Source organism: Nyctereutes procyonoides, unplaced genomic scaffold (genome assembly GCF_905146905.1).
Source record: "Nyctereutes procyonoides isolate TBG_1078 unplaced genomic scaffold, NYPRO_anot_genome, whole genome shotgun sequence".
Taxonomy (NCBI): domain Eukaryota; kingdom Metazoa; phylum Chordata; class Mammalia; order Carnivora; family Canidae; genus Nyctereutes; species Nyctereutes procyonoides.
The window spans coordinates 9,864,075-9,874,536 of NW_026575052.1; the positions used below are offsets into that span (position 1 = coordinate 9,864,075).

The following is a 10,462-nucleotide window of genomic DNA, read 5'->3' on the forward strand; positions in this document are numbered from 1 at the left end:
GCAGGAAATAGAAACAGTGGATAATGGGAATCAGTGTTGAATCTGATCGTCTTGAGAGAACAGTTTCTTCAGCCTGTCCAAGGCAAAGCCTGCCACCTGCAAGCTTTGTCTAGCCTCAAGATTTCTAAAATAGAACTTGAAATCAACCAGAGTACAAATGCAATTCTTGATGCACTAAGGGTCCTACTCCTCAGCCACAGCCTCTTTATTTCAGTTGGATCATTTCGGAGATAAAAAATAAAGGCTATGTTTTAAAATTTGGAGTAGGACGAAAAATAAAGTTAGAAATCTTAGAGCAGACTATCCCTTCATTAGTTCTGCTAATTAAAGCCTAATCATAGGCAGCCTCTGGGACTGGGCTTCTGAATTTGAAGCTTCACTCTGAAGAACTTGTTTGAGAATTTGAAGAAGTGCTCCAGGGTCTCAGGTGATTGGGGGTGCAGGAGGAACTGTTTACTCTTCTAAAGCAGACCTAGCAGGGATGTGGGGGTGGGGGTGGGGGTGTGGCTGGCAGTTACGTGGTCTGGGCACACTCCTCCCTTTCTGACATCCAGTCCAGGTCTCTGGCTTGCAGTCCTCCGGACTCAAAAGATTTCCTGTTTGGAATCCTGGTATCTTAGGCTTTTTGTACCTGTTGAGCACTTAGGACGAAACTGCCTCTCCACCTGGAGAAGTGCTTTGAGTTCCCAAGTTTACTGTTTTCTCTCAGTTCAAAGAAAACTACCGTAGGTTATAGTGGGAGTGAGTCCTGAGCTGGTGAGGTACCAGAATCACTCGTTTCCTGTTCGCAGATGCCCCCAGCCCGTCCTCTCCGTTCGCTTCCCCTTCCAGCCTTTCTGTGGACCCTAAGCCCGTTTCCACTGTTATCAGTGCAGCAAGGAGCAAAATGGGGACAAAATGAAGCCTTTTCTGTCCTTCACAGGAGCCCATTGATAGTGGTGCACCGTCCACATGGTCTTGCTTGAGGGCAGAGACAACCCTGCCTGTCCAGCTGCCCTGATGTGACCTGCGTTGTTTTCCCGGGGTCCTTTTTAGGTCTCCGGTCCTCACACTGTAATTTCCAGGCGGCCTCATGTGAGCCTCGCAGCAGAGCTGTGAAGTAGGCGGGGTGGGGTTTATCAGCGTGTTGTAACTCAGGAAGCAGGTGCGGAGACACGTTAGAGTCATCCCGAGATTGCTGTTTCCTTCCCCGCCCCGAGCGCCAGTTTCCTCCTCCTCAGAGCAGGACCAGGACTGGGCGGCCCGAGCCGACGTCTTCACGCGGGCGGCCGTCCGTCCCGCGCGGGGTCCCTGCGAAGCTAGGCCAGTGTGAGGGGGCGTCCCCCCGGCGGCGCACGGCTGGTGGCGGCACGCGGCAGCCACCGGCGCGCGGCGCGGCTCCCGCAGGCGACCCGGGGGCTTCCGCCGCTCCCAACATGGCAGCTCGCGTCTGGCGGATCGCCGACGCCCACTTCCGGGTTCCGTACCGCTGGCCAGGCCACTTCCGGCAGCGCGATGGCTGGGTTCCCGGGACTCGAGCGGAAGTTCCGGCGGGGGCGGCCGAGGGGGAAGAGTGTGTGCCTGTGCGGGAGAAAGAGGAGGCTCGCCCGAGAGGTCTCGGAAGCCCCAGGGAGTGGAGGTACCCGGTCCGGGGCCCGCCGGCGGAGGGGGCTGCCGGGGGCGGGCGGGCGCTCGGCGGGGGCCGGCGGGCGGGGAGGGGAGCGCGGCGGCGGGGGTGGGGGTGGGGAGCGCGGTGCGAGGAGGCGCCGGCCCGGCTCGGGGACTCGCGGGGAGAGGGGCGAGGAGGGTCCGGCCGTGACGGGGGGCGCTGGGGGGCGCGAGTGGAAGGGCCCGCGGCGGGGCTGGGGCTCCCGGGGTCCGACGCAGACGCCCCCGCGTGGGCAGGAGGGGGGGCCCGGCCCGGGGTCGGGAGGGGGCGACCTTTGGCCGGAGCGGACGTTTCTCGCGTGGAGAGAGGGGGACTCGGGCTCCGGGTGCGAGTGCGTGACTGTGAGGAGCTCCCCTCCCCGGGCAGCGCGGAAGGCATCACTTTGAGAGCGGGGACCCCGCGGCGAGAGGTGGAAGTCTCCCGGGGAGGCGGGAGGGGAATCCCCGTGTAGGGAGAGGGCGCCGGGGTCAGAGGTGAGGGATCCACGTGCAGAGGTGCGCTCGGGGTCCGGGAGGGGCGGGGGCGCCTCGGGGCCGGGGGCGCGAGCCCCGGGGGACTCGGGAGGATGCTGAGGATGGGGAGGAGCCAGCCAGCCGCACATTCTTTTGTGTGTTTGGGAGTCCCGGAGCGTGGTCAGACTGGGGGGCCGGGCCGGACTCCGCGGGCTCGAGCAGCAGCAGGTAGCACCGCTCAGTGGGGCGTGGGCCGCCAGTTAGGGGGTGCGCGGTGGGCCGGAGTCCGCGCCTCCTGGGGACATGGGCGCCCCCGGGGGCCCTGGGAATGGCCGAGCCAGAAACTGCTTGTGAAGGCTGGGGGGGCTGGGGAGCCTGCGGAGCGGAGAAAATGGGGTGGGGTGGGGTGGGGTGGGGGGCAGGGGCTGAAAGCAAACCTTTCTCCCCTTCTTTCCCCAGCAGCGCTGGGAGCTGGGCGGGAGGCAACCCGGGGCTCTCTTACAGACGTGATGCCTGGAAAGCAGGGAGGAGGCAGTTGGGGGGGGATGACCGCCGGGTGCCCTGGCTCCCCTCCCCCACGGCCAAGCCCTCCCTCTGCCCCCCTGGTCTCCAGCGAGCGCCGGCCTTGTGCGGGGCCAGAACCAGGGACACTAGGGTGCTTCCTCTGCTTCTCAGCCCAGGAATGGAGGCAAACTTCCTACCTGCTCTGGCCTGAGACTTCCTGCCTGCCTTTCCTTTGTGCCCAGGACAGAGTCCAGGGAGCAGGGGGGCGCTGACAGTCTGAGTGGGCCCTGGCTTTGAGGCTCTTCCTGGCTGCTCTTGCTCTTGACCACTCCCCTAAATTTGCACAGGCCCCAGCCGTGGAGCCTGCAGTGTATGTGTGGTAACACCATGTCTGTGCCCCTGCTCACCGATGCTGCCACCGTGTCTGGAGCTGAGCGGGAAACGGCCGCGGTAAGGGTCCTCTCCTCCCCAGGCAGCCCCCAGGCCAGCCCCCAGGCCAGCCAGGGAGACTGGCTGGAAGGGGTGTGGGGAAAAATGGAGGTGGTACCGTTGACAAGGGAGCAATCTGAAGCCAGGCGGCAACGGGTTAATAGCCGGTTTGGCTGCTCCCACGGTCCTTCCCCTCCACCCCCCCCAGCCTCAGGTCCTTGGCGGCACTGAGGGGTGGCCCAAAGTTGGAGGAGGAGGACTGGGGGGGAATGAGAGCAGCGTGATGACTGTCCTCTTCCCACCACCCCATGTCTGACCCTTTTTCAGGTTATTTTTTTACATGGACTTGGAGACACAGGGTGAGTGAGCTGGGGAGGGAGGGGTGTTCCTGGGGGAGGTGGGGGAGGGCCCAGAGGGTAGGATTGGAGGGACCTGCACCCTCCATCTCTCCCTTCATACACCGGTGCCTTTTTTCCCTTCCTACAGGCACAGCTGGGCTGACGCCCTCTCCACCATCCGGCTCCCTCACGTCAAGTACATCTGTCCCCATGCGTGAGTGTCACCCCGGCAAGGGAGGGGCTGAGGATGGGGATCAGCTACAGGGTGGTCTTGTGGTCTCAGGCCTGTCGTCTCCTGCCAGCTACAGCCTGCGGTTGGGCCCAGGGCAGTTGGAGGCACCGTTTTCAGCCTTCCCTCCCAGGAGCTCGCGCCCCCAGCCCCCAGCCCGAGGCCCTCCTCGGCCAGGGATCTCCTAGAGCCAGGAGATCCTGTGCCCCTTCCCCAAGTACTCACCGACTGAGCGGGAACCCCGTCACACCCGAGTACCCGGCTCTGCTTCTCTGCTGGTGCCCCAACCACAGCCTCCAGCCCCACGTGGCAGGTTGCCTGGCAACACCTTAAACACAGGCCTTGCCTGCTGGGAGGGGCCCCCAGGGGCTACCCTGCCCCCTCCTGCTCTCCGCCGCTGTGGCTTCCTCATCCCTTCTGTGCCTGATGGCTCTTCTCGCTGCCCTCCCCCAGACCCCGGATCCCTGTGACTCTCAACATGAAGATGGTGATGCCCTCCTGGTAAGTTGGCAGGGGGAAGGATGGGAGTTGAGAACTGCCGGGGGCTGGCCCGGGTCTTCCAGGAGCCAACGCTTGTCCTCTCCCAGGTTTGACCTGATGGGGCTAAGTCCAGATGCCCCAGAGGACGAGGCTGGCATCAAGAAGGCAGCAGAGAACAGTAAGGCCCAGCCCCTCCTCAGCATCCACCCTCCTTCCCCTCCACCGCCCTCCCAACCCCAAGAAAGCGTTGGGCAGTATCGGGCTCCTTCCCCGGGCCCCCAGCAGCTTTTCCCCTACCCAGTCATGCCCCCTCCCTCCAGTCAAGGCCTTGATCGAGCATGAGATGAAGAATGGGATCCCTGCCAACCGAATTGTCCTGGGAGGCTTTTCACAGGTGAGGGGAGAGAGAGAGGGTGGGGGTGGTAGGTGAACAACTGTCCCCTCATGACCTCTCATTCTCTGTTCCAGGGTGGGGCCCTGTCCCTCTACACGGCCCTTACCTGTCCCCACCCTCTGGCTGGCATTGTGGCATTGAGCTGTTGGCTGCCTCTGCACCGGGCCTTCCCCCAGGTGAGTGTCTCCATGGTCCCACTCCTGCCCTTGGAGTCTCCTCGTGGTTTGGGGATTGTGCCGAAGCACTGGCTTTGCCCTCCGGGGCCTGTCTGGCCCACAGGCAGCCAATGGCAGTGCCAAGGACCTGGCCATCCTTCAGTGCCATGGGGAGCTGGACCCCATGGTTCCAGTACGGTTTGGGGCCCTGACGGCTGAGAAGCTCCGGTCCGTTGTCACACCTGCCAGGGTCCAGTTCAAGACTTACCCAGGTGTCATGCACAGCTCCTGTCCTCAGGTCAGTGATGAGGGGCCGCTTCCTACTCCCAGCCCTCTCCCTCCTCCCTCCAGCTGGGAGCTTCTCACAGTCCTGCCTCACCCCCAGGAGATGGCAGCGGTGAAGGAGTTTCTTGAGAAGCTGCTGCCTCCTGTCTAACCAGTCGCTGGCCTCCAGCGCACTCCCCCAGCTCCTGGGGACCCAGCACGCACGGCACCATCTTGGATCTGAGCCGGTCGAGCCCCCGTCCCCACCATCCCTGACCTGTCCTCTTCCCATAGCCTCTGGGGCAGGCGGGCCGAGGCCTGACCAGGCCTCAGCCCCCTGGCTGTCTGCAGCAGGGGGTGGGCCGCCCTTCTCCCGTGTCCCTGGAGGCGGGGGCCCCCTGGCAGCAGTATTGGAGGGGCTGTAGGCAGCGGGAGGAAGGGGCCCAAGCCGGGAGAAAGGGGCCCAAGCCGCTGACCCACTCACTCAGGACCTCACTCACTAGCCCCGCTTTGGGCCCCCTCCTGTGACCTCAGGGTTTGGCCCATGGGGCCCTTCCAGGCCCCACCCACTACTCCTCCCCCAAGTGATTCTGCCCAGATAATCGTTTGTCTCTCCTCCTGCCCTCCAGCTGCTTCTCAATCATGAATGTGTCCATGGCCCTGGGCCCTCGTGCTGCTGTGGGCTACCTGCCCCTCAGCAAGGGTGTTGGGGAGGGGGCAGTCCTTCCAGGGGGGCCTTCCCTCAGCCTCTCCAACGTGGGGGTGCGCCCTGCCTCCCCTCCCCCAGTTCCCCCCCAGGCCTGGAGCCTGCTGGGCTGGACTGAGGCTCAAGGTCTCCCCCAGCTGTCCCGCCCCCCAACGTCCCCACTCTAGGGCCAGGGGGGAGGTGGGGGAGGAGTTGTGTCTCGTCTTCTGTCTCCATGTGGTTTGGGTGTTTTTCTTGTTGTGTCCTGGATTCCGATAAAATTAAATTGCTTCAGATCTCAGGCTGGATGATTCTATCCAAGGGGTAGAGAGTGACCACGTGCAAGAATTCTGTCCCAATGTTAAAAAACTTTTATTTTAAATACTTTGGGAAGCTCTTTCAGAGCAGTATAAATTAGTGCCTGTCCCAGGGCCCCTGCTCCCCCGTTCGCTTCTGGTGGTCCCGATGCTTCCTGGAGCCTGAAGGGCTCGAGCCCCAACTTCTGCCCAGCACAGCACTGGGCCTTGTGCCCAGCGGGCTGAGCAGGCCCAGCTGGGTGGGGCTTGAGGTAGGGAGGCTGAGGTCATGGGTGCCCACCAGAGGCCGGAGAGCAGGCTGTCGTTTGTCTCCTCTCCTATGCATGGCAGGGGAGAGCCTCAGGCCTGGCCACCAAAGCCTGAAGGGTTCTGCTTCTGCCAGCGCCACAGGTCCTCACCTGTGATGGGCAAGTGCGCAGAGGGGCCATGCTGGGATGCAGGGCTCCCACCAGCTCGGGCAGCCCAGGTTGGGCATGCTCAGACCCAGTCAGCCCCCCAAGCCTCTGACTCCTCCCAGGGGTCGGGGTGGGGGCTGGGGATGGGGCAGAGACTCACACATCTTGTCCAGCCCTAAGACGGCTGTCCAGCCCAGCTCCTTGAGGGCCAGGCTGGGGTTGGCATAACAGGCAGCCACGTCGCCTTCCCGCCGTGCCACCACCTTGTATGGGATCTGCCAGAGATGAAGTGGTCTTAGCTGGCCCTGGCCTCAGCCACCTGGCTGCCCACCAGGCTCAGAAACGCAGGTACAGGCACCCAGCACCAAGGCAGGCAGAGGAGCCCATCAGGGAGGCTCATGGGAGGGGAGCCCAGGGGGGCAGCTGGCCTACCTCCTGCCCAGAAGCCTTCTTCATGGCCTCGACCATCTGTAGCACCGAGTAGCCTGTGCCCGTGCCCAGGTTGTAGATCTGCCCGGGAGAGGGGGCGGCGTTAGAGAGCAGGTTGAACTAACTACCCCCTTGGGACCGCCTCTCCCTCTCTCCCTACCCGACAGCCACACTGCTCCTTCAGCTTCCTCAAGGCCGCGATATGGCCCTTGGCCAGATCCACAACATGGATATAATCCCGGACACCTGCGGAAGAGGTGGTTGGGTGCGGGGTTTGCTCAGCAGAGTCTCTGACCCCATATGGCCTTGGCTCCCACTCCTGGATCCTCATGGTCCTGGGCTCACCTGTGCCATCCTCCGTGTCGTAGTCATTACCAAAGACATTCAGCACCTCCCGTCGCCCAATTGCCACCTGGGGTGGAAGTCAGGTCAGCTCTTCCCAGGCCCTTGGCACCAGCTGTTCCGTTCAGTCCTAGGGCCACCCCGTCCCCTGACCCTCCCCTTCTCCCTTACCTGGGAAACATAGGGCATGAGGTTGTTGGGGATGCCCTGGGGATCCTCGCCAATGCAGCCCGAGGCATGGGCGCCTATGGGGTTGAAGTACCGCAGCAGCACTGCATTCCAGGCCTGTGGGACACAGGTCAGGTGACGCGCTGGCTGTGTCCAGGCTGAATCCAGAGCTTTTTACCCCATGCCCCCTCTATGCCTGGTCTGTGTCTGTCCACCCAGTGCTCTGACTGGTGGGCAAGTCCCTGCCACTTCTGCCTAGGTGGGCAGTGCTCAGAATCCCACCCTCAGGGTCGGGGGAGGCCTTGAGTCCGTGAGTGGAACCCGGGTTGGGGCAGGGTGGGCCCTTACCTTGTCTGCCTGGCACAGGTCCCGGATCATTTCCTCGATGAAGTACTTGGACTTGCCGTAGGGGTTGGTACAGCCACCTGTGGGGTGGGCCTCATCCAGGGGCAGGTACTGTGGGTTCCCGTACACAGTGGCTGAGCTGCTGAATACCAGGTTCTTCACCCCATGGGCCCTCATGATCTGGCCACCAGCGGGTGGGTGGGGGGAGCAGTGTCAGGGGCCTTGGCCTCACAAGTCCCTTCCCCCCCACCCGGGTGGGAGGGGCTGCGGCTTGCAGGTGGGGAGATCGAGGCAGAGATGTAGAGACCGGGATCTAAGATGATACAGCGTGGGCCCCCTGCCTGACCCTCCCCTTCGGGCCCTCATCCACCGTGTCTGGCACACCCGCCTGGTGGGGGCCTCCTGGTGTCTGTGCCCTTGCCGCACGTCTCACCTCCAGCAGTTGGATGCTTCCCGTCAGGTTAACTCTGTAATAATCCAGAGGCTTCTGCACGGACTCTCCCACGGCCTTGAGGCCCGCAAAGTGGATGACTGCCGTAAAGCTGTGCTACAGGGGCAGAGCCAGGGTCAGAGGTTGTTGCTCTACAGGCCTGGCCCTCGGCCAGGCCCCCTTGCCTGCAGGACCCACCTTCTCGAAGAGACGCTGGAGGGCTGCCTGATCCAAGATGTCCATCTCCTCAAACTCCACAGAGCGGCCCGTCAGCTCCTGAACCCGCTGCAGGCTCTCCGGCATGGAGCCCTTTCCTGGTTGGGCACGAGGAAGCCATCAAAGGAGGACACGGGTCCTGGGCTCCCAGGGGACGAGGCTGACCCACACCCACAGGTGGAGGCGGGACCCACGGTTCCTTCCATCCCTGCCTGAAGCCCTGGCCCCCGACCCCTGTGCTCACCACGAATGGCATTGTGGAAGTTGTCGATGACCACGGGCAAATAGCCGGCCTCCAGCAGCTCCAGCACTGTGTGGCTGCCGATGTAGCCAGCCCCGCCTGTCACCAGCACCTTCTCTGCCATGGTACCTGGCCCAGAATATAGTGTTGGAGGTGGCCGAGACGGCCTGCTCAGGGCCTCCGTCTAACGTCGGAGGGAGGCAGTAGCGTGTCCTAGTTAATAGGGTGGCTCTGGAATCAGCCCCCGTCCGAGTCTGGATGCCACCTCTTTCTGGCCTTAGAGCAGTTATCCTCTCCTGGCCTCAGTTTCCATCTCTAGGAGTTGGAGCTTATTGTACAAACATCATGTGGCAGTGAGGATTAAGTGAGGGGACCTGAACAGCCTGTCACGTTACGGGCGGGGAGACCGATGCGCAGGCACCACGGTGTCAGGCCCGGCGCACCTGGGGTTGAGAGGATGAGCGAGAGCCCAGGAAGAGGCGCTCTGCTCGCCTTGGGGCCTTCGCAGCCCCTCTGCCCTCCCAGGTGTGAGCCGCCCAGTGATGAGGACTTCCTGCTCCAGGCTGCCCTCGACTCCTCTCCTCTCCCTCAAGAGTCGGCTGGGAGGAAGCAGGAAATACAGCCAATGGCCCCAGGGTGGGGTGCTGTGCCAGGCTGCAGCACCGAGGTCCTGGAGGGGGCCGCACCCAGCAGCGGGGCCAGGGCCAGCCGGGTCACTGCCCGCTGGGAGCCGAGGATCCCACCCCACCTCAGGCGGCTCGCAGCCGGGCCTGTAGACGTGGCCCTGGTCCCGGCTCCACTGCCAGGTGTGCGCCTCCGCCCTGAACAAACTGCGGGCTGGGGGGGGGGGGGGCGCGGGAGGGCTCCGGGCTCCAGACACTGAGGTCTTTCATTCGGCGGGGCCGGCTGCCTCCCTCTCCCTCCGGGCGTCCACTCCCGCCCACTGCACCGAGCGCCGCGGCGCGCCAGGCTCCGGAGCGGGCGCTTCTGCATTATCCTCCTGGGTTCCTGACGAGGCAGGCGCGCTGCTGCCGCTCTACCCAGAAGGATACTCAGGTCCGAGAGGGGAGGGAATCTGCCTGGAGACACACAGCTGAGAGAGCCGGGCTCCAGCCCGCCAGCCTCGCACCGAGCAGCTCGCCCTCCCCACCCCCCGCCCCCCGCGCCCGCTGGACTCTGCTCCGGGCGCCGAGGCCGCCCCACCCCCACTCCGCCAGGCGGAAGCCCGCAGAGGGGTCGCGGGGGGACCCCAGGAGGCCGGAAGGCTGGTGAGCCCAGCCTCGCCCCCCCACCGGCGGGGTGACCCCTCGGCTGTGGCCGCCTCGGTGTCCCCAGTCTGCAAAATGGAGGGGAGGCGGCGTCGGGCTGGGATTGGGGCCGTGGCTCTCCGAGGTCCGAGCTCGGAGCCCCCGGGTCGGGAATGAATGAACCAGGGCCGCCCAGCCAGGGCGGCGGGAGCAGGGAGCCGCGGGGCCCGCCCTACTGGGACCCTGCCCAGGACGCAACCGGGACCCCCGAGGTCCTCCCTCGCTCCCCGCAGCCCACCCGGCCCCTCGCGAGCCCGCCAGGCCTCCCACCCTTCGGCTCCCGAACCTGCTTCGGACCGCGCGCCCCGCACTGCCTCCAGCGGCGCCGCCTCCCGCGCCCCGGGCCCGGGCCCCTTTAAGAGCCGACGGCCCGCCCGGCCCCGCCCTCTCCCCGCCCCCAAGGAAACGTGTCACCGGGGAGCGCGGGCTACGGGGCGCCGGGAGGACCAGGGGCCGCGGCGTCAGGGCGCCTGCGCGGCTCGGCGCCGGGGCTGGGGCCGGGGTCGGAGCGGAGGCGCGGGCCCCAGGGAGCCGCGGGCCGAGGGCGGGGCGGACGAGCCGGGCTCCGCGCGCACCGCCTCCCCCCCCAGCCTTGCGTGTCCGCCGAGCCCGTTCGGAGGCAGCCCCGCCGGAAACCGGCCCCGGCGAGCGGCCGCGGCGGTCGGGGCGGCGCCGGCCGGAGGAGGCTGGCTCC

The 10,462-nt window shown here is 64.9% G+C and overlaps 2 protein-coding genes across 3 annotated transcripts; one reads left to right on the forward strand and one right to left on the reverse strand.

Moving 5' to 3' along the window:
* Positions 1-1,218: 1,218 nt before the first annotated feature.
* LYPLA2 (lysophospholipase 2) lies at positions 1,219-5,879 on the forward strand. The gene is made up of 10 exons (XM_055332614.1): positions 1,219-1,618; positions 2,952-3,054; positions 3,361-3,392; positions 3,520-3,585; positions 4,054-4,101; positions 4,188-4,258; positions 4,401-4,474; positions 4,549-4,650; positions 4,754-4,927; positions 5,015-5,879. The coding sequence occupies exons 1-10, from the start codon at positions 1,416-1,418 to the stop codon at positions 5,063-5,065; spliced, it is 924 nt and encodes a 307-aa protein (XP_055188589.1). The 5' UTR covers positions 1,219-1,415; the 3' UTR covers positions 5,066-5,879.
* Positions 5,880-5,926: 47 nt separating this feature from the next.
* On the reverse strand, positions 5,927-10,122 carry GALE (UDP-galactose-4-epimerase). 2 transcript variants are annotated; one of them, XM_055332612.1, is made up of 11 exons: positions 10,055-10,122; positions 8,465-8,590; positions 8,203-8,318; positions 8,008-8,121; positions 7,578-7,754; positions 7,233-7,346; positions 7,065-7,131; positions 6,880-6,965; positions 6,723-6,800; positions 6,451-6,565; positions 5,927-6,293 (listed from the first exon to the last, which is right to left on the reverse strand). In XM_055332612.1, exons 2-11 carry the CDS (start codon positions 8,583-8,585, stop codon positions 6,235-6,237), a joined length of 1,047 nt encoding a protein of 348 aa, XP_055188587.1. In that variant the 5' UTR covers positions 8,586-8,590; positions 10,055-10,122; the 3' UTR covers positions 5,927-6,234. The 2 variants fall into 2 exon arrangements, with proteins under 2 accessions (XP_055188587.1, XP_055188588.1); XM_055332613.1 differs by having other exon boundaries at positions 10,039-10,066.
* Positions 10,123-10,462: the final 340 nt, after the last annotated feature.